We start from the raw sequence: 23,837 nt of genomic DNA on the forward strand, positions 1-23,837 counted from the left end.
AATATCGATCTCCGTAATATCGATCTCCGTCGTCACTTCCGTCGTGTCAGTAGTCTCCTCACCTACAATCGACCAAATTCAACACCAATCATTATTCAATTACTACACCAATCAACCAGTCATCCAATCTCTCTATCTCTCTATCTCTCTATCTCTCTCTCATGCATTCTCTCCATCAACAAATCAATCCAGTCGACGAACTAATTACTCAACTCATTCACTCAACACACAAACCAATTCGCTCACATCCACAAATACACACAAACACACACACACCTCATCACAAAACTTCCAAGACACATCACACTGGTACACACCAACAAAACAACCTCAATCTATACTCTTCACATTAACACATCACATCTCAACACAACTCTACACAATTCAGCACTCTCGCAATCACTCACTCAATCACCCACTCCTAAAACCTATCAATTAATCAGTCAATCACTCACTCAATCACCCACTCTTAAAACCTTCAATTAATCAGTCATCAAATCAAACAATCAATCATTCACACACTCACACACACATACACACGTTAATTGTGCAGTGAAGTGAGGACCACATTGTGTGCGTGTGAGTCTGATTTCGTAGTTGAGTGTGTGAATGAGTGAGTGAGTGAGTGAGTGAGTGGGAGAGTGAGTGAGTGAGTGAGTGATTGAGTGAGTGAGTGAGTGAGTGAGTGAGTAATTGAGTAGGTGTGCGAAGCAATGTGGAGAATAGAATTGACCGAATCACCTCACTGTCTGTAGCACCAATCCACCACATACTCACAGAACACACAACACTCACACCACAATCACAATTCACTCACACAGTGTGTGAGCTGACTGTGATATGACAGGAAGATGTGAGCACCAGCACAATTCATTCAATGATCGTCTCAATCCAATCACTTCATCAAACAACATGCACACTCTATCTATTGCTCACATCCAGTACACTCATCCAACCCACACTCTACACACTCACATTCAACCAGTTCAATTCTTACACACACACACACACACACACATGACACTCACAATCACACAATGTCACATCCATCCACTCATGTGCACGACATGCAATTCACCAAATCACAACTAGTATCAGTCCTCTACTCAACTAACTCAAACCCATCTCACACAAACACTGTGTACATGGCATACACACGATCAACTAACTAAACAAATTACTAACTAACTAACTAACTAACTGACTAACGAACATACTCACCTGTTGTCCTCTCCGTCTCCATCACCTCAGTCTCCGTAATGTCGGTCTCCGTAATATCGATCTCCGTCGTCACTTCCGTCGTGTCAGTAGTCTCCTCACCTACAATCGACCAAATTCAACACCAATCATTATTCAATTACTACACCAATCAACCAGTCATCCAATCTCTCTATCTCTCTATCTCTCTCTCATGCATTCTCTCCATCAACAAATCAATCCAGTCGACGAACTAATTACTCAACTCATTCACTCAACACACAAACCAATTCGCTCACATCCACAAATACACACAAACACACACACACCTCATCACAAAACTTCCAAGACACATCACACTGGTACACACCAACAAAACAACCTCAATCTATACTCTTCACATTAACACATCACATCTCAACACAACTCTACACAATTCAGCACTCTCGCAATCACTCACTCAATCACCCACTCCTAAAACCTATCAATTAATCAGTCAATCAATCAAACAATCAATCATTCACACACTCACACACACATACACACGTTAATTGGTGCAGTGAAGTGAAGACCACATTGTGTGCGTGTGAGTCTGATTTCGTAGTTGAGTGTGTGAATGAGTGAGTGAGTGAGTGGGAGAGTGAGTGAGTGAGTGAGTGAGTGAGTGAGTGAGTGAGTAATTGAGTAGGTGTGTGAAGCAATGTGGAGAATAGAATTGACCGAATCACCTCACTGTCTGTAGCACCAATCCACCACATACTCACAGAACACACAACACTCACACCACAATCACAATTCACTCACACAGTGTGTGAGCTGACTGTGATATGACAGGAAGATGTGAGCACCAGCACAATTCATTCAATGATCGTCTCAATCCAATCACTTCATCAAACAACATGCACACTCTATCTATTGCTCACATCCAGTACACTCATCCAACCCACACTCTACACACTCACATTCAACCAGTTCAATTCTTACACACACACACACACACACACATGACACTCACAATCACACAATGTCACATCCATCCACTCATGTGCACGACATGCAATTCACCAAATCACAACTAGTATCAGTCCTCTACTCAACTAACTCAAACCCATCTCACACAAACACTGTGTACATGGCATACACACAATCAACTAACTAAACAAATTACTAACTAACTAACTAACTAACTGACTAACGAACATACTCACCTGTTGTCCTCTCCGTCTCCATCACCTCAGTCTCCGTAATGTCGGTCTCCGTAATATCGATCTCCGTCGTCACTTCCGTCGTGTCAGTAGTCTCCTCACCTACAATCGACCAAATTCAACACCAATCATTATTCAATTACTACACCAATCAACCAGTCATCCAATCTCTCTATCTCTCTATCTCTCTATCTCTCTCTCATGCATTCTCTCCATCAACAAATCAATCCAGTCGACGAACTAATTACTCAACTCATTCACTCAACACACAAACCAATTCGCTCACATCCACAAATACACACAAACACACACACACCTCATCACAAAACTTCCAAGACACATCACACTGGTACACACCAACAAAACAACCTCAATCTATACTCTTCACATTAACACATCACATCTCAACACAACTCTACACAATTCAGCACTCTCGCAATCACTCACTCAATCACCCACTCCTAAAACCTATCAATTAATCAGTCAATCAATCAAACAATCAATCATTCACACACTCACACACACATACACACGTTAATTGGTGCAGTGAAGTGAAGACCACATTGTGTGCGTGTGAGTCTGATTTCGTAGTTGAGTGTGTGAATGAGTGAGTGAGTGAGTGAGTGGGAGAGTGAGTGAGTGAGTGAGTGATTGAGTGAGTGAGTGAGTGAGTGAGTGAGTAATTGAGTAGGTGTGCGAAGCAATGTGGAGAATAGAATTGACCGAATAGAATTGACCGAATCACCTCACTGTCTGTAGCACCAATCCACCACATACTCACAGAACACACAATCACAATTCACTCACACAGTGTGTGAGCTGACTGTGATATGACAGGAAGATGTGAGCACCAGCACAATTCATTCAATGATCGTCTCAATCCAATCACTTCATCAAACAACATGCACACTCTATCTATTGCTCACATCCAGTACACTCATCCAACCCACACTCTACACACTCACATTCAACCAGTTCAATTCTTACACACACACACACACACACACATGACACTCACAATCACACAATGTCACATCCATCCACTCATGTGCACGACATGCAATTCACCAAATCACAACTAGTATCAGTCCTCTACTCAACTAACTCAAACCCATCTCACACAAACACTGTGTACATGGCATACACACAATCGACTAACTAAACAAATTACTAACTAACTAACTAACTAACTAACTGACTAACGAACATACTCACCTGTTGTCCTCTCCGTCTCCATCACCTCAGTCTCCGTAATGTCGGTCTCCGTAATATCGATCTCCGTCGTCACTTCCGTCGTGTCAGTAGTCTCCTCACCTACAATCGACCAAATTCAACACCAGTAATTAATCAATTATTTCACAACTCAAGTTATCATCCAACCCATCGTCGATTCGCCCTCTTGCTTTTTTTATTTGTCATACTCCTCCTTTTAATTTCTATTGTTTTTATTTTTCTTTGTTTCCCCTTTTCTCACGTTATGTCTTTTTACTGTCCTATGTTTTTTGAATGTCACAGTCGGTTTCGTTTTTTCCCTTCTTTTTTATGTCGTTCATTGTTTCGTAATTTTCTTGTGTTTTTCAAATAATGACCGTTACATTTTTGTTCAGGTTTCTTTACGTTTTCAATATAGTTCAACGAGTTTTCAAACTTCATTTTTTCTCGATGTTTCTACCAGATGTTTCTTCCTTGCATGTACATCACATGGTCACATTTTCTTTTTTGACTGATGTTTCGTCAGTTCATTGATTGTTCTACCATTTACTATTTGTGTTTATTTGAAGCAATCTCCTTGTACTTTCGACATGAAAGCAGATGATGTGGAACTCGAACTTGATTATGGATGATTCTCCATTGCTGACCGAAAAATCGTTTTTCTACTTGAAGTAATTTAGCGTTTGTTAATTTTTTCTACTTGTAGCTTAACTCTCTGTTTTCACTACGTGTTTTCATACACACACATCATCTGAATTCGTCTTTAATATAACCATTCGATTCATCAATCGTTCATATCTAGCTTTCGAAATGTACTGTCTTATAGTCAGATATTCTGATTGCTCGTAACATCTTTAATTTTGTGTCATATTGGGGCCCTACAAATACTCCAAACATTTCTGCATTACCGCGAATACTCACATATAATATTTTGGGTGTTTCTAACTGATTTATTGTCACTCCATATTCTTTTATCTGAGGAAGATTACTGCAATGATACTGCAGTCAAAACTACTGGTTGAAGAATCAATTCACGAAAGTGAATATTCAGAGTATTTTACTCGTACAGTTCGCAATCTTAAGACATAGGTTCTCACGTATATTATCGACTGAGTCAAAACATATTGCAAACCACCTACTTACCCGTAGTCTTGTAAGCTTCGGTATCCTGAGATTCAGTGATCATCTCGGTGGTTGCCGCATCGATTACAGCTGAAAATACAAAGAGAAACGTGTACCTATTCACGTCACAAAATACTGAGTATACATGATAATTAATTCTGATTACGATTAGCTGCTAGCCATAGCAGGCAACTAGATATTGGACAGTAAATGAAGTCGAGAAAATTTCGCTGTAGATGGTTGGCAAGTGGTGGAATTCTGTTTCAAACTCGGCAACAATCCCATTTCCTCGTTGATCGAACGCTGAACATTCCATCTCGTTGGGTGTTGTGATCTCACCGACTGTTAGACTCTTTAAAGTGTAAGCGGAATTCTATACCAAACAGCATATATGGAAAGGTCCTATACAAGCGACTGAGGATAAAACCGATTTCTATTGTCTCTCTAGAACAACAAATTCGAAATAGGACAAAACAGTTTCATGAACTAAAATTAAGAGCATCCAATAGATGATCACATCATACATGCATGTTGATTGTTGTGCAGGCGATATTTAACGTGGGAAACAACCAATCGGATCCTACAAAGTTCGCTTCCGGTGTGGGATTCACCCATCATCGATTTCCAAGATGCATCGATAAAATGGCGTTCAACTTACAGGATAAACGGGTTTATTCAACTGACGTTAAACACAAAATGCAATTTCAATAAGCTCGAAAAATCACATGCACTCACTTTCTATTGTCAAACCACTTGATGTACCGAAGTATATTTGATCTGAACCATTGGCAACTATTTCTGCTATGTATTCCACAACCGCATTGCGAACAGTGTCTACTGTCACTTCAGTTGATGAAAAGTTCTCACTAGTGCTACTATAATCGATGACTAGCATCGCATTTCCAATAACTGATCCACGTGAGAAGCCAACAACTGTGCAAGTGACATTGATTATTCCCTTGATGTAAGTTGAATTAATGCTGTGCAAAAGCTTGGAGATTTTGTGAGAAGAAAATAGTGCGTGTTATAACGGGACGAATATTGTAAAAGTTGGAACATTCGAAAATGGTTTTCGAATTGTTATCATGAATATTATTATTATCATTAATGAGAACTTTCGTCTTATTTAGAGCGAATAGTCCCACAGTATTTGGGCGCCGAGTTGATGTAAAACATTAAATTGGAATGTTATATTTGTAAAATATAATTATTATCATTATCAATATTACCGTTATTATTATTATTATTATCGTTTATGCTTTTTGTTGTATAAATACTACGTAACTGGATTGCTGTGTCTATATAATAAGTTAGCCACAAGCGTTTGGTTAACCTGTTAACCACTGATAGACAACTCACCGCTCCCAGTTTGTTGCCAGTCTTCTACTTACGGCTCGCACTATTCACAAACACCTTCGGCTTGTCTATGTATAGTTGTGATTTTTCACTCAGTGGCGTGATGTGGTCCAGCATGTTTGTATATAAACCCACGTATGCTTGAATGATAGAGGCTGTCTGTTGACTTCTCTCCCTGACTCAAGGTAGAAGGTAACGAAGGGCTTACGAATAGCGGAAAAATAGAAGCCTGGCTTGCATCGCCTCAAGGTGAACGGTGAGGGTCAGACATGTGGTCGGTCATTGATCGGACACTGGGTCATCGAGAAAATAGTAGACACGGAATGGAAAAGAAATTAGAGTTAGAATTCCGATTGGTAATCTTATCACATGATATCAATCAGCATCTCAAGCCACAGAAGTGTGAGCTCTAGTTTTTCAATGAAATAGTCAGTAATGAATAGAGACATGAGTTAGTCGCAGTTGTCAGTTGGTGCGACATCACAATTTATAGCATCAGCAAATGGTGCCACACTGCCACTTAGCTCAGTTAGGCCACCTCGTAGTTGGAGGTTGGAGGAAACAGTTGAATAGTACTCTGTGTTCTATAAAGACCTGTTAAATAGCTACTGATATTTCGAAAAACCCTCTTCAAATGTCAAACTTCAAGCCTTTATCAAAAACACAGATTGTCTATACATTTCATCAGTTTTCCTCATTTTCATGTAAACTCAATTGAGAATTAGGTAACAAACTTACCAGGTCACAAATTTGAGTTGAATAATCTCGATATAAATCGGAATTGGGATCCAATAAACTGTCATTCCACTCCAAAGGCTTGTTCAATCTAGTCAGCGTTGATGAGACTGCTACAAAAGAATTCAAATAGTTTCCGACAAGTCAAAGTTCATTGATTTAAATGCGACTTCTCAGTGAAAGGAGAATATTCAGTTGACTTACTGCTTCAAAATGAAACAAAACTGAACGATCTCTCTTCAACTCCACACCACGAATCCAAGTGTATTCGAGTAGGATCTACCGAAGTGATAGACACTATGAAATAGATGGTTGTTCGATTTCCCACATCCATGTACACTGAATGCTATATGTTCTTGGTTTGTTATGAAAATAAGCAATTCTACATCGAGTGTTTATGTCTACCCACACACATTTGTTAGTAAGTGTGACAATATTGTGAGTGGAGTGACGCTCAGCAAACGAACATAGCGTGACTTCCACAGTTGCAGTAAATATCACTACTTGTTAGCTTCTATACGAATACAATTAGATTGTTCCACTTAGAAAGATTATGAATCATTCCGGTTTAACAGAGATGGTGGTCTGGTCAATGCAACCAGACGACCCTGAACAACTCAACAATAAATACTGGTTGACAAATAATTCCAATATATCAACGTACTATTTGTGACATCTCTTCGCTACACTGAATTTTCAAGAGGAACAAGAGGAACACCCAACCATTTATGCAACACAATGTGACCACCTTACTGATGAATGAAATGGAAAACCGAATCAAAACAACCAATAAAGAAAATAATTGTTGTGATAAAACAAACTGCTTTATCAGGTTTTGACTTACTGATTATTGCCGTTTTCGTGAGGCTGACTTCTAGAAAACATGTAAATAGATAACGAAGAAAACGTTGATTAAAATAACACATGGAGTTTAGTGACATGCAATACAGATGGACAAGCAGAAACACAAACACAAAACATAGGAGAAAAGCAACTTGAATTTAACTAAGCATACAAATGATGAAAACGTGAATTCAGGGGTAAACACTTTGGTGTGAGTATAAGGTTAAATCACTGAATGCCTCAATCCAGTTACTTCACATTATCTATCGCTCACATAAGGTCTGTTTCTAAAGATTTCCAATTTCTAACTGCTTCTGTAGATTCGCCTTTGAATTCAGCAAATTTCTATATACGACCTAAATTAAACGTATTTCATCAGCCAGTTTATCATCACATCAATACGTCTCTTCCTTATCATAAGATGGTGTAATAAACTGGATGAAACCACCTTGTCAATCAATCTTCATTAACCAAAATCTTACAGCAAATGTGTCTCGTAACAGTTTGCAATATGATATTAGTCCGACCAGATATATTGAAGTATTTGTTATCCGACATCAATCAAAATAAACAAGTGATTTTGTTAATGATAAGAACTCAAGTAAACTACATAAAATTTTCGAAACTATTACGGAGTGTGGAATCACTTACTGCTAGACAAAAATAAATTTGTATTACCTATGTCTGATTATTCTAATGACTGAAACTCATTAACAGTTAGACGAAGAATGTATTGAACTGAGCTATGAAATAAAACATGCCATTTTGTGAACTAGTGTCCATTGAAAAAATTGTCGAGAATAACTTTTCATACACCTTAAGTTTAGAAGTATTTTGTTGTTTTATGTTTTAACATTTTACCACACTCCTCTTTCAATAACAAAGTTTAAATCAAATGAACAAGTGGAAAGTATACACAATTTCTATAAAGCTATGTTGAAAGTATTATGTAAGTTATGACAAGTGTGATTTATACTCCATATTCATTTCTCCATTTTACAGATCATATTTTAACGTCTCATATTGTCTGATTTTCATTTCTTCATGATTAGTTTCTTAGGAAAACTTCAGTCTGACCTGCACGAATAAATCTTCACAAATTGGTAACATAAGGCGAATGTTTCACTTAATTTGACAGTGTTAAACGTGCGATCTCACACGATAGAATTCAGGTTAGCTCCAAAACTTGAGTAATTATTTTGAGGAACTTTTTCCTTAAACACCTGATTATTTCTAGAATATAATAACTAATGATTAATACACTTTTCCAGTTGCTGACTTCATACTGAATATAAAAGTTCTGAGGTATGAGGAGAAGAAATGTTTCACAAAGTACTTGACAAACTTCAGATTTAATAAACTCCAGAAACTTTCTCCCTCGATGGGAGCTGTTTTAGACATAAATTACTTCGTTTATCCATAAACACTGTGAAGTGCTATAATCAAAAATCACCTGCAAACTAGTTATTTGACGTTAAGATGAAAAAGAAATAACAACTAGATCAATTTAATACATGAGAATAACACTAATTTGAAATTCACAAGTTCTGGTTATTCACTGAAAGAATGTAGGTTCCATTAATAAAGCTACATGACATATTGGTTGTAAAATATTAGGCGCCATATTCAGTATGAGATTAATTAGCAAACTCAAAAAAACTATCGAGAACTGTATAAATGATGAAAGTGAAGTGAAAATATATTCACTCAGAATAAAAAGGAGATTTAGACTAAGAACCAGAGTAGCAAAAGTATTAAACATCACCTGAATCATATAGAAAAATACCGCCTGAAAAATAAAAAAAATAAGATAATGGAAAACGGTCTAGCAATGACGATCGCAGAGATAAAAGTCATACTAGAAACTCTTTAAGAATAAGATAGGAAGAAAGAGAGCTCGAACATGAGGAATAGCCAACCGGTGAGACATCAAAATAAAGCGGCGAGAAAACATCAGTGTCAATAGATGAATACGCATCAAATCCCATGAACGGAAACATGAATTGAGTCAGTAGAATAAAAGATATGCATTGTAGACGTGAGCGTACACACAAAATCAGACGGGACAACAATTGACAGAATACTCGGAATATGTTGATCAGCGATGAAGATTATCTCCTTTGATACTGTGGATCCAGTGAAATGTGTGGTCAATGTGACTGCACTGGTCAGAGCAATATCGGTTGTGCTGACATGCGTTGACATTATGGGTGTGGATTGTCCAGTGCTGGTGCTAGCCACACTGCTTGTTTTGTCGATGTCATTAATGATGAGGCTGTTGGCCAGGTGCCGACCATAGGTGTGGAAATAGAGGTTGTTGTGTAGATCGCTGTCGAGTGGGTGTGGTGAGGCTCAGTTTATGTAGATTATTTCTTTATATTTGTTAGTTATTTTTGTTCTTAGATGAACTTTGAATAAATGTAATAACTATTTAGTACATCATCCAACATTATATATATATATATATGCTTTTCATACAGAATTTAGTTTTTCACTGTTTGAATGAGTCTTTTCATGATAACAAGTGTTAGAAATAGTCATGAAATCACAAGAAACTCATATCTGATAAGTTGAGTATGCTTCATATAAAGTTACAGGATATCTGTTTGACATAGGTTTTCTCCTGGTAAAAAGTGACTGTCTTTTCAAATGTTCGGTGGCAGTGAAGAGTGTAATCCAGAAGTATTATGTTTTATTTAAATTGTTATTGACAATAAACAAGAATAATGAGTTATCACAGTTAGCGGATTATTTGATTCAAAATTATGTACAGTATATCGTCAGTCAAGTGAAGCGCTTTATCACACATACTACTTAAGACATATCCATAACCGTATTTATTATTTAACGAAAAACTAAACAAACTATTTCATTAATTTGTCAACAGAGACTTCAAAAATGTATACTGGGTTCTGATATATGTAAATATTACTGATTCCATTTATTCCATACGACATGTGTTTGTTTGACTGAACACAAATTCTAACATTTTCTGTTCCTCATAACCCAACTCAACATTTAATTCTCATCTCAATGTCAGTTAAAAATAAAATAATGAAGTGAATTAGATGGTAAGATTGCTTATCATGAACTGAATATCTTTCTGCGAATAAAGCTCAAAGTGCTTATAAGCCTTTGCGAAGAAAACACTTCAGTAGATATTTGATTGCAGCACAGCATTAGGATAAGTGGTCTTGTCAATACAATCAGAAATGAGTTTTTAAGAAAATAGTTGCTAACGCGATTTCCCATTTACAAATAATCAGTATGGTGACTGAGTCTTCTCAACAAGTAAGAGAGGAAGTTGAAATACCCAATTTATACAAACGAGGTCGCAAAATTTAATAAAGTGGCCAACTGTTGAATTCAGTAGTATAGAAGAAAGGAAACGAAATGATGAGTAGTGGAGAAGACGAACTAACTCAGCGTCAATCGATATTTAAAGTCCAACAAAAATAGGATACTGAGATACGATGAGTAGGGTCAGTTATTAATTCACACAGGACTGAATAAAAACAGTCACGCAAATAGGCGAAAAATAGAAAGGGAAAAATGGTTTTGAAAAGAATGAAGAGATTGGACTATCCAGAAGATAGAATAACGTAGGTGGGGGAAAAAAGAAACCACACCGAAACAAACAAAAACCAAATAATATTGAGAACAAAAAAATGATTAGGCAGAAAAAAAAAGAAAGAGTCAAAAAAGGAAAATCAGGGGACTCATAATAAGAGGGAAAAAATAACAGACAAAAAAAGAGCAAAGCGGATTGTATGCGGTACAACAGATGAAAAATAGCAACAGTACTCTGTTCAACTAACTCAAACCCATCTCACACAAACACTGTGTACATGGCATACACACAATCGACTAACTAACCAACTTACTAACTAACGAACATACTCACCTGTTGTCCTCTCCGTCTCCATCACCTCAGTCTCCGTAATGTCGGTCTCCGTAATATCGATCTCCGTCGTCACTTCCGTCGTGTCAGTAGTCTCCTCACCTACAATCGACCAAATTCAACACCAATCATTATTCAATTACTACACCAATCAACCAGTCATCCAACCTCTCATCCAAACTCTCATCCCACCATTCATACAATCTCTCTATCTCTCTCTCATGCATTCTCTCCAACAACAAATCAATCCAGTCGACGAACTAATTACTCAACTCATTCACTCAACACACAAACCAATTCGCTCACATCCACAAATACACACAAACACACACACACCTCATCACAAAACTTCCAAGACACATCACACTGGTACACACCAACAAAACAACCTCAATCTACACTCTTCACATTAACACATCACATCTCAACACAACTCTACACAATTCAGCACTCTCGCAATCACTCACTCAATCACCCACTCCTAAAACCTATCAATTAATCAGTCAATCAATCAAACAATCAATCATTCACACACTCACACACACATACACGCGTTCATTGGTGCAGTGAAGTGAAGACCACATTGTGTGCGTGTGAGTCTGATTTCGTAGTTGAGTGTGTGAATGAGTGAGTGAGTGAGTGAGTGAGTGAGTGAGTGAGTGATTGAGTGAGTGAGTGAGTGAGTGAGTAATTGAGTAGGTGTGTGAAGCAATGTGGAGAATAGAATTGACCGAATCACCTCACTGTCTGTAGCACCAATCCACCACATACTCACAGAACACACAACACTCACACCACAATCACAATTCACTCACACAGTGTGTGAGCTGACTGTGATATGACAGGAAGATGTGAGCACCAGCACAATTCATTCAATGATCGGCTCAATCCAATCACCTCATCAAACAACATGCACACTCTATCTATTGCTCACATCCAGTACACTCATCCAACCCACACTCTACACACTCACACTCAACCAGTTCAATTCTTACACACACACACACACACACACACACATGACACTCACAATCACACAATGTCACATCCATCCACTCATGTGCACGACATGCAATTCACCAAATCACAACTAGTATCAGTCCTCTACTCAACTAACTCAAACCCATCTCACACAAACACTGTGTACATGGCATACACACGATCAACTAACTAAACAAATTACTAACTAACTAACTAACTAACTAACTAACTGACTAACGAACATACTCACCTGTTGTCCTCTCCGTCTCCATCACCTCAGTCTCCGTAATGTCGGTCTCCGTAATATCGATCTCCGTCGTCACTTCCGTCGTGTCAGTAGTCTCCTCACCTACAATCGACCAAATTCAACACCAATCATTATTCAATTACTACACCAATCAACCAGTCATCCAATCTCTCTATCTCTCTATCTCTCTATCTCTCTCTCATGCATTCTCTCCATCAACAAATCAATCCAGTCGACGAACTAATTACTCAACTCATTCACTCAACACACAAACCAATTCGCTCACATCCACAAATACACACAAACACACACACACCTCATCACAAAACTTCCAAGACACATCACACTGGTACACACCAACAAAACAACCTCAATCTATACTCTTCACATTAACACATCACATCTCAACACAACTCTACACAATTCAGCACTCTCGCAATCACTCACTCAATCACCCACTCCTAAAACCTATCAATTAATCAGTCAATCAATCAAACAATCAATCATTCACACACTCACACACACATACACACGTTAATTGGTGCAGTGAAGTGAAGACCACATTGTGTGCGTGTGAGTCTGATTTTGTAGTTGAGTGTGTGAATGAGTGAGTGAGTGGGTGAGTGAGTTAGTGAGTGTGTGAGTGTGAGTAAGTGAGTGAGTGAGTGAGTGATTGAGTGAGTGAGTGAGTGATTGAGTGAGTGAGTGAGTGAGTGAGTGAGTAAGTGATTGAGTGAGTGAGTGAGTTAGTGAGTGAGTGAGTAATTGAGTAGGTGTGCGAAGCAATGTGGAGAATAGAATTGACCGAATCACCTCACTGTCTGTAGCACCAATCCACCACATACTCACAGAACACACAACACTCACACCACAATCACAATTCACTCACACAGTGTGTGAGCTCACTGAGATATGACAGGAAGATGTGAGCACCAGCACAATTCATTCAATGATCGTCTCAATCCAATCACCTCATCAAACAACATGCACACTCTATCTATTGCTCACATCCAGTACACTCATCCAACCCACACTCTACACACTCACATTCAACCAGTTCAATTCTTACACACACACACACACACACACATGACACTCACAATCACACAATGTCACATCCATCCACTCATGTGCACGACATGCAATTCACCAAATCACAACTAGTATCAGTCCTCTACTCAACTAACTCAAACCCATCTCACACAAACACTGTGTACATGGCATACACACAATCAACTAACTAAACAAATTGCTAACTAACTAACTAACTAACTAACTAACTGACTAACGAACATACTCACCTGTTGTCCTCTCCGTCTCCATCACCTCAGTCTCCGTAATGTCGGTCTCCGTAATATCGATCTCCGTCGTCACTTCCGTCGTGTCAGTAGTCTCCTCACCTACAATCGACCAAATTCAACACCAATCATTATTCAATTACTACACCAATCAACCAGTCATCCAATCTCTCTATCTCTCTATCTCTCTCTCATGCATTCTCTCCATCAACAAATCAATCCAGTCGACGAACTAATTACTCAACTCATTCACTCAACACACAAACCAATTCGCTCACATCCACAAATACACACAAACACACACACACCTCATCACAAAACTTCCAAGACACATCACACTGGTACACACCAACAAAACAACCTCAATCTATACTCTTCACATTAACACATCACATCTCAACACAACTCTACACAATTCAGCACTCTCGCAATCACTCACTCAATCACCCACTCCTAAAACCTATCAATTAATCAGACTATAGTAACCATCCTACAATCAATTTCGATTATAGCCAATTTTGGCTAAGCCCTTTTTATAACTTACTTTACAGACATCGTTATTTGGATAGTAACAATTTGCATATTCTTTGCACTGCTATGCCACTAGAGCACATGACGCTCTATCCGAAATGTTGACTACTTAAATATCATTCGATGACTCATACTCCTCCCCATATATGTACGAACGCAAATACTATTATCAGCCTTTGTTTTGCTTTGTTGTGCCCTTATTAAATGTGACTATAAATTGCCTATGTAATTGCTTGCTATTCGCTCGCTTGCTCCTCGTTCGTTTCCTTCGCTTATTCGCCTGTTCACTCGCTCTCTCGTTTGCAGCTCACTCGCTCGTTGATATTCGCTCAGGTGTTGTTAGCTTTCTGACCTGAGTTATTTGACAATAAACTGTAGTCGCTGCTATCCTTTGTCTTCTGATTTTACGCACCGTTAAGATTAGAATCATAACGGTTATCGAAGTAAACAATTAACGAATCGCGGCACTACAAGTCAATCAATCATTCACACACACATACACACGTTAATTGGTGCAGTGAAGTGAAGAACACATTGTGTGCGTGTGAGTCTGATTTCGTAGTTGAGTGTTGAGTGTGTGAATGAGTGAGTGAGTGAGTGAGTGAGTGTGTGAATGAATGAGTGAGTTAGTGAGTGTGTGAGTGTGAGTGAGTGAGTGAGTGAGTGAGTGAGTGAGTGAGTGAGTGAGTAATTGAGTAGGTGTGCGAAGCAATGTGGAGAATAGAATTGACCGAATCACCTCACTGTCTGTAGCACCAATCCACCACATACTCACAGAACACACAACACTCACACCACAATCACAATTCACTCACACAGTGTGTGAGCTCACTGAGATATGACAGGAAGATGTGAGCACCAGCACAATTCATTCAATGATCGTCTCAATCCAATCACCTCATCAAACAACATGCACACTCTATCTATTGCTCACATCCAGTACACTCATCCAACCCACACTCTACACACTCACATTCAACCAGTTCAATTCTTACACACACACACACACACACACACATGACACTCACAATCACACAATGTCACATCCATCCACTCATGTGCACGACATGCAATTCACCAAATCACAACTAGTATCAGTCCTCTACTCAACTAACTCAAACCCATCTCACACAAACACTGTGTACATGGCATACACACAATCAACTAACTAAACAAATTACTAACTAACTAAATAACTAACTAACTAACTAACTGACTAACGAACATACTCACCTGTTGTCCTCTCCGTATGTCGGTCTCCGTAATATCGATCTCCGTCGTCACTTCCGTCGTGTCAGTAGTCTCCTCACCTACAATCGACCAAATTCAACACCAATCATTATTCAATTACTACACCAATCAACCAGTCATCCAACCTCTCATCCAAACTCTCATCCCACCATTCATACAATCTCTCTATCTCTCTATCTCTCTCTCATGCATTCTCTCCATCAACAAATCAATCCAGTCGACGAACTAATTACTCAACTCATTCACTCAACACACAAACCAATTCGCTCACATCCACAAATACACACAAACACACACACACCTCATCACAAAACTTCCAAGACACATCACACTGGTACACACCAACAAAACAACCTCAATCTACACTCTTCACATTAACACATCACATCTCAACACAACTCTACACAATTCAGCACTCTCGCAATCACTCACTCAATCACCCACTACTAAAACCTATCAATTAATCAGTCAATCAATCAAACAATCAATCATTCACACACTCACACACACATACACACGTTAATTGGTGCAGTGAAGTGAAGACCACATTGTGTGCGTGTGAGTCTGATTTCGTAGTTGAGTGTGTGAATGAGTGAGTGAGTGAGTGAGTGGGAGAGTGAGTGAGTGAGTGAGTGAGTGAGTGAGTGAGTAATTGAGTAGGTGTGCGAAGCAATGTGGAGAATAGAATTGACCGAATCACCTCACTGTCTGTAGCACCAATCCACCACATACTCACAGAACACACAATCACAATTCACTCACACAGTGTGTGAGCTCACTGAGATATGACAGGAAGATGTGAGCACCAGCACAATTCATTCAATGATCGTCTCAATCCAATCACCTCATCAAACAACATGCACACTCTATCTATTGCTCACATCCAGTACACTCATCCAACCCACACTCTACACACTCACATTCAACCAGTTCAATTCTTACACACACACACACACACACATGACACTCACAATCACACAATGTCACATCCATCCACTCATGTGCACGACATGCAATTCACCAAATCACAACTAGTATCAGTCCTCTACTCAACTAACTCAAACCCATCTCACACAAACACTGTGTACATGGCATACACACAATCAACTAACTAAACAAATTACTAACTAACTAACACACTCACCTGTTGTCCTCTCCGTCTCCATCACCTCAGTCTCCGTAATGTCGGTCTCCGTAATATCGATCTCCGTCGTCACTTCCGTCGTGTCAGTAGTCTCCTCACCTACAATCGACCAAATTCAACACCAGTAATTAATCAATTATTTCACAACTCAAGTTATCATCCAACCCATCGTCGATTCGCCCTCTTGCTTTTTTTATTTGTCATACTCCTCCTTTTAATTTCTATTGTTTTTATTTTTCTTTGTTTCCCCTTTTCTCACGTTATGTCTTTTTACTGTCCTATGTTTTTTGAATGTCACAGTCGGTTTCGTTTTTTCCCTTCTTTTTTATGTCGTTCATTGTTTCGTAATTTTCTTGTGTTTTTCAAATAATGACCGTTACATTTTTGTTCAGGTTTCTTTACGTTTTCAATATAGTTCAACGAGTTTTCAAACTTCATTTTTTCTCGATGTTTCTACCAGATGTTTCTTCCTTGCATGTACATCACATGGTCACATTTTCTTTTTTGACTGATGTTTCGTCAGTTCATTGATTGTTCTACCATTTACTATTTGTGTTTATTTGAAGCAATCTCCTTGTACTTTCGACATGAAAGCAGATGATGTGGAACTCGAACTTGATTATGGATGATTCTCCATTGCTGACCGAAAAATCGTTTTTCTACTTGAAGTAATTTAGCGTTTGTTAATTTTTTCTACTTGTAGCTTAACTCTCTGTTTTCACTACGTGTTTTCATACACACACATCATCTGAATTCGTCTTTAATATAACCATTCGATTCATCAATCGTTCATATCTAGCTTTCGAAATGTACTGTCTTATAGTCAGATATTCTGATTGCTCGTAACATCTTTAATTTTGTGTCATATTGGGGCCCTACAAATACTCCAAACATTTCTGCATTACCGCGAATACTCACATATAATATTTTGGGTGTTTCTAACTGATTTATTGTCACTCCATATTCTTTTATCTGAGGAAGATTACTGCAATGATACTGCAGTCAAAACTACTGGTTGAAGAATCAATTCACGAAAGTGAATATTCAGAGTATTTTACTCGTACAGTTCGCAATCTTAAGACATAGGTTCTCACGTATATTATCGACTGAGTCAAAACATATTGCAAACCACTTACTTACCCGTAGTCTTGTAAGCTTCGGTATCCTGAGATTCAGTGATCATCTCGGTGGTTGCCGCATCGATTACAGCTGAAAATACAAAGAGAAACGTGTACCTATTCACGTCACAAAATACTGAGTATACATGATAATTAATTCTGATTACGATTAGCTGCTAGCCATAGCAGGCAACTAGATATTGGACAGTAAATGAAGTCGAGAAAATTTCGCTGTAGATGGTTGGCAAGTGGTGGAATTCTGTTTCAAACTCGGCAACAATCCCATTTCCTCGTTGATCGAACGCTGAACATTCCATCTCGTTGGGTGTTGTGATCTCACCGACTGTTAGACTCTTTAAAGTGTAAGCGGAATTCTATACCAAACAGCATATATGGAAAGGTCCTATACAAGCGACTGAGGATAAAACCGATTTCTATTGTCTCTCTAGAACAACAAATTCGAAATAGGACAAAACAGTTTCATGAACTAAAATTAAGAGCATCCAATAGATGATCACATCATACATGCATGTTGATTGTTGTGCAGGCGATATTTAACGTGGGAAACAACCAATCGGATCCTACAAAGTTCGCTTCCGGTGTGGGATTCACCCATCATCGATTTCCAAGATGCATCGATAAAATGGCGTTCAACTTACAGGATAAACGGGTTTATTCAACTGACGTTAAACACAAAATGCAATTTCAATAAGCTCGAAAAATCACATGCACTCACTTTCTATTGTCAAACCACTTGATGTACCGAAGTATATTTGATCTGAACCATTGGCAACTATTTCTGCTATGTATTCCACAACCGCATTGCGAACAGTGTCTACTGTCACTTCAGTTGATGAAAAGTTCTCACTAGTGCTACTATAATCGATGACTAACACTATTTTTCCAATAACTGATCCACGTGAGAAGCCAGCAACTGTGCAAGTGACATTGATTATTCCCTTGATGTAAGTTGAATTAATGCTGTGCAAAAGCTTGGAGATTTTGTGAGAAGAAAATAGTGTGTGTTATAACGGGACGAATATTGTAAAAGTTGGAACATTCGAAAATGGTTTTCGAATTGTAATCACGAATATTATTATTATCATTAATGAGAACTTTCGTCTTATTTAGAGCGAATAGTCCCACAGTATTTGGGCGCCGAGTTGATGTAAAACATTAAATTGTATAAATACTACGTAACTGGATTGCTGTGTCTATATAATAAGTTAGCCACAAGCGTTTGGTTAACCTGTTAACCACTGATAGACAACTCACCGCTCCCAGTTTGTTGCCAGTCTTCTACTTACGGCTCGCACTATTCACAAACACCTTCGGCTTGTCTATGTATAGTTGTGATTTTTCACTCAGTGGTGTGATGTGGTCCAGCATGTTTGTATATAAACCCACGTATGCTTGAATGATAGAGGCTGTCTGTTGACTTCTCTCCCTGACTCAAGGTAGAAGGTAACGAAGGGCTTACGAATAGCGGAAAAATAGAAGCCTGGCTTGCATCGCCTCAAGGTGAACGGTGAGGGTCAGACATGTGGTCGGTCATTGATCGGACACTGGGTCATCGAGAAAATAGTAGACACGGAATGGAAAAGAAATTAGAGTTAGAATTCCGATTGGTAATCTTATCACATGATATCAATCAGCATCTCAAGCCACAGAAGTGTGAGCTCTAGTTTTTCAATGAAATAGTCAGTAATGAATAAAGACATGAGTTAGTCGCAGTTGTCAGTTGGTGCGACATCACAATTTATAGCATCAGCAAATGGTGCCACACTGCCACTTAGCTCAGTTAGGCCACCTCGTAGTTGGAGGTTGGAGGAAACAGTTGAATAGTACTCTGTGTTCTATAAAGACCTGTTAAATAGCTACTGATATTTCGAAAAACCCTCTTCAAATGTCAAACTTCAAGCCTTTATCAAAAACACAGATTGTCTATACATTTCATCAGTTTTCCTCATTTTCATGTAAACTCAATTGAGAATTAGGTAACAAACTTACCAGGTCACAAATTTGAGTTGAATAATCTCGATATAAATCGGAATTGGGATCCAATAAACTGTCATTCCACTCCAAAGGCTTGTTCAATCTAGTCAGCGTTGATGAGACTGCTACAAAAGAATTCAAATAGTTTCCGACAAGTCAAAGTTCATTGATTTAAATGCGACTTCTCAGTGAAAGGAGAATATTCAGTTGACTTACTGCTTCAAAATGAAACAAAACTGAACGATCTCTCTTCAACTCCACACCACGAATCCAAGTGTATTCGAGTAGGATCTACCGAAGTGATAGACACTATGAAATAGATGGTTGTTCGATTTCCCACATCCATGTACACTGAATGCTATATGTTCTTGGTTTGTTATGAAAATAAGCAATTCTACATCGAGTGTTTATGTCTACCCACACACATTTGTTAGTAAGTGTGACAATATTGTGAGTGGAGTGACGCTCAGCAAACGAACATAGCGTGACTTCCACAGTTGCAGTAAATATCACTACTTGTTAGCTTCTATACGAATACAATTAGATTGTTCCACTTAGAAAGATTATGAATCATTCCGGTTTAACAGAGATGGTGGTCTGGTCAATGCAACCAGACGACCCTGAACAACTCAACAATAAATACTGGTTGACAAATAATTCCAATATATCAACGTACTATTTGTGACATCTCTTCGCTACACTGAATTTTCAAGAGGAACAAGAGGAACACCCAACCATTTATGCAACACAATGTGACCACCTTACTGATGAATGAAATGGAAAACCGAATCAAAACAACCAATAAAGAAAATAATTGTTGTGATAAAACAAACTGCTTTATCAGGTTTTGACTTACTGATTATTGCCGTTTTCGTGAGGCTGACTTCTAGAAAACATGTAAATAGATAACGAAGAAAACGTTGATTAAAATAACACATGGAGTTTAGTGACATGCAATACAGATGGACAAGCAGAAACACAAACACAAAACATAGGAGAAAAGCAACTTGAATTTAACTAAGCATACAAATGATGAAAACGTGAATTCAGGGGTAAACACTTTGGTGTGAGTATAAGGTTAAATCACTGAATGCCTCAATCCAGTTACTTCACATTATCTATCGCTCACATAAGGTCTGTTTCTAAAGATTTCCAATTTCTAACTGCTTCTGTAGATTCGCCTTTGAATTCAGCAAATTTCTATATACGACCTAAATTAAACGTATTTCATCAGCCAGTTTATCATCACATCAATACGTCTCTTCCTTATCATAAGATGGTGTAATAAACTGGATGAAACCACCTTGTCAATCAATCTTCATTAACCAAAATCTTACAGCAAATGTGTCTCGTAACAGTTTGCAATATGATATTAGTCCGACCAGATATATTGAAGTATTTGTTATCCGACATCAATCAAAATAAACAAGTGATTTTGTTAGTGATAAGAACTCAAGTAAACTACATAAAATTTTCGAAACTATTACGGAGTGTGGAATCACTTACTGCTAGACAAAAATAAATTTGTATTACCTATGTCTGATTATTCTAATGACTGAAACTCATTAACAGTTAGACGAAGAATGTATTGAACTGAGCTATGAAATAAAACATGCCATTTTGTGAACTAGTGTCCATTGAAAAAATTGTCGAGAATAACTTTTCATACACCTTAAGTTTAGAAGTATTTTGTTGTTTTATGTTTTAACATTTTACCACACTCCTCTTTCAATAACAAAGTTTAAATCAAATGAACAAGTGGAAAGTATACACAATTTCTATAAAGCTATGTTGAAAGTATTATGTAAGTTATGACAAGTGTGATTTATACTCCATATTCATTTCTCCATTTTACAGATCATATTTTAACGTCTCATATTGTCTGATTTTCATTTCTTCATGATTAGTTTCTTAGGAAAACTTCAGTCTGACCTGCACGAATAAATCTTCACAAATTGGTAACATAAGGCGAATGTTTCACTTAATTTGACAGAGTTAAACGTGCGATCTCACACGATAGAATTCAGGTTAGCTCCAAAACTTGAGTAATTATTTTGAGGAACTTTTTCCTTAAACACCTGATTATTTCTAGAATATAATAACTAATGATTAATACACTTTTCCAGTTGCTGACTTCATACTGAATATAAAAGTTCTGAGGTATGAGGAGAAGAAATGTTTCACAAAGTACTTGACAAACTTCAGATTTAATAAACTCCAGAAACTTTCTCCCTCGATGGGAGCTGTTTTAGACATAAATTACTTCGTTTATCCATAAACACTGTGAAGTGCTATAATCAAAAATCACCTGCAAACTAGTTATTTGACGTTAAGATGAAAAAGAAATAACAACTAGATCAATTTAATACATGAGAATAACACTAATTTGAAATTCACAAGTTCTGGTTATTCACTGAAAGAATGTAGGTTCCATTAATAAAGCTACATGACATATTGGTTGTAAAATATTAGGCGCCATATTCAGTATGAGATTAATTAGCAAACTCAAAAAAACTATCGAGAACTGTATAAATGATGAAAGTGAAGTGAAAATATATTCACTCAGAATAAAAAGGAGATTTAGACTAAGAACCAGAGTAGCAAAAGTATTAAACATCACCTGAATCATATAGAAAAATACCGCCTGAAAAATAAAAAAAATAAGATAATGGAAAACGGTCTAGCAATGACGATCGCAGAGATAAAAGTCATACTAGAAACTCTTTAAGAATAAGATAGGAAGAAAGAGAGCTCGAACATGAGGAATAGCCAACCGGTGAGACATCAAAATAAAGCGGCGAGAAAACATCAGTGTCAATAGATGAATACGCATCAAATCCCATGAACGGAAACATGAATTGAGTCAGTAGAATAAAAGATATGCATTGTAGACGTGAGCGTACACACAAAATCAGACGGGACAACAATTGACAGAATACTCGGAATATGTTGATCAGCGATGAAGATTATCTCCTTTGATACTGTGGATCCAGTGAAATGTGTGGTCAATGTGACTGCACTGGTCAGAGCAATATCGGTTGTGCTGACATGCGTTGACATTATGGGTGTGGATTGTCCAGTGCTGGTGCTAGCCACACTGCTTGTTTTGTTGATGTCATTAATGATGAGGCTGTTGGCCAGGTGCCGACCATAGGTGTGGAAATAGAGGTTGTTGTGTAGATCGCTGTCGAGTGGGTGTGGTGAGGCTCAGTTTATGTAGATTATTTCTTTATATTTGTTAGTTATTTTTGTTCTTAGATGAACCTTGAATAAATGTAATAACTATTTAGTACATCATCCAACATTATATATATATATATATGCTTTTCGTACAGAACTTAGTTTTTCACTGTTTGAATGAGTCTTTTCATGATAACAAGTGTTAGAAATAGTCATGTGTTAGAAATAGTCATGAAATCACAAGAAACTCATATCTGATAAGTTGAGTATGCTTCATATAAAGTTACAGGATATCTGTTTGACATAGGTTTTCTCCTGGTAAAAAGTGACTGTCTTTTCAAATGTTCGGTGGCAGTGAAGAGTGTAATCCAGAAGTATTATGTTTTATTTAAATTGTTATTGACAATAAACAAGAATAATGAGTTATCACAGTTAGCGGATTATTTGATTCAAAATTATGTACAGTATATCGTCAGTCAAGTGAAGCGCTTTATCACACATACTACTTAAGACATATCCAT

At 37.8% G+C, this 23,837-nt stretch overlaps 1 protein-coding gene across 1 annotated transcript in view; it reads right to left on the reverse strand.

The window, feature by feature from the left end:
- Nucleotides 1-23,837, reverse strand: part of Smp_181330 (hypothetical protein) — a gene marked incomplete at both ends in the record, with an annotated part of 68,025 nt that overhangs the window by 26,863 nt on the left and 17,325 nt on the right. Inside the window, 4 exons of the mRNA XM_018799219.1 lie at nt 17,024-17,122; nt 18,164-18,232; nt 18,878-19,133; nt 20,152-20,261. Coding sequence (XP_018651030.1) covers nt 17,024-17,122; nt 18,164-18,232; nt 18,878-19,133; nt 20,152-20,261 — 534 coding nt within the window. The remainder of the gene's footprint in view (nt 1-17,023; nt 17,123-18,163; nt 18,233-18,877; nt 19,134-20,151; nt 20,262-23,837) is intronic.

Source organism: Schistosoma mansoni, chromosome 3 (genome assembly GCF_000237925.1).
Source record: "Schistosoma mansoni strain Puerto Rico chromosome 3, complete genome".
Lineage (NCBI taxonomy): Eukaryota > Metazoa > Platyhelminthes > Trematoda > Strigeidida > Schistosomatidae > Schistosoma > Schistosoma mansoni.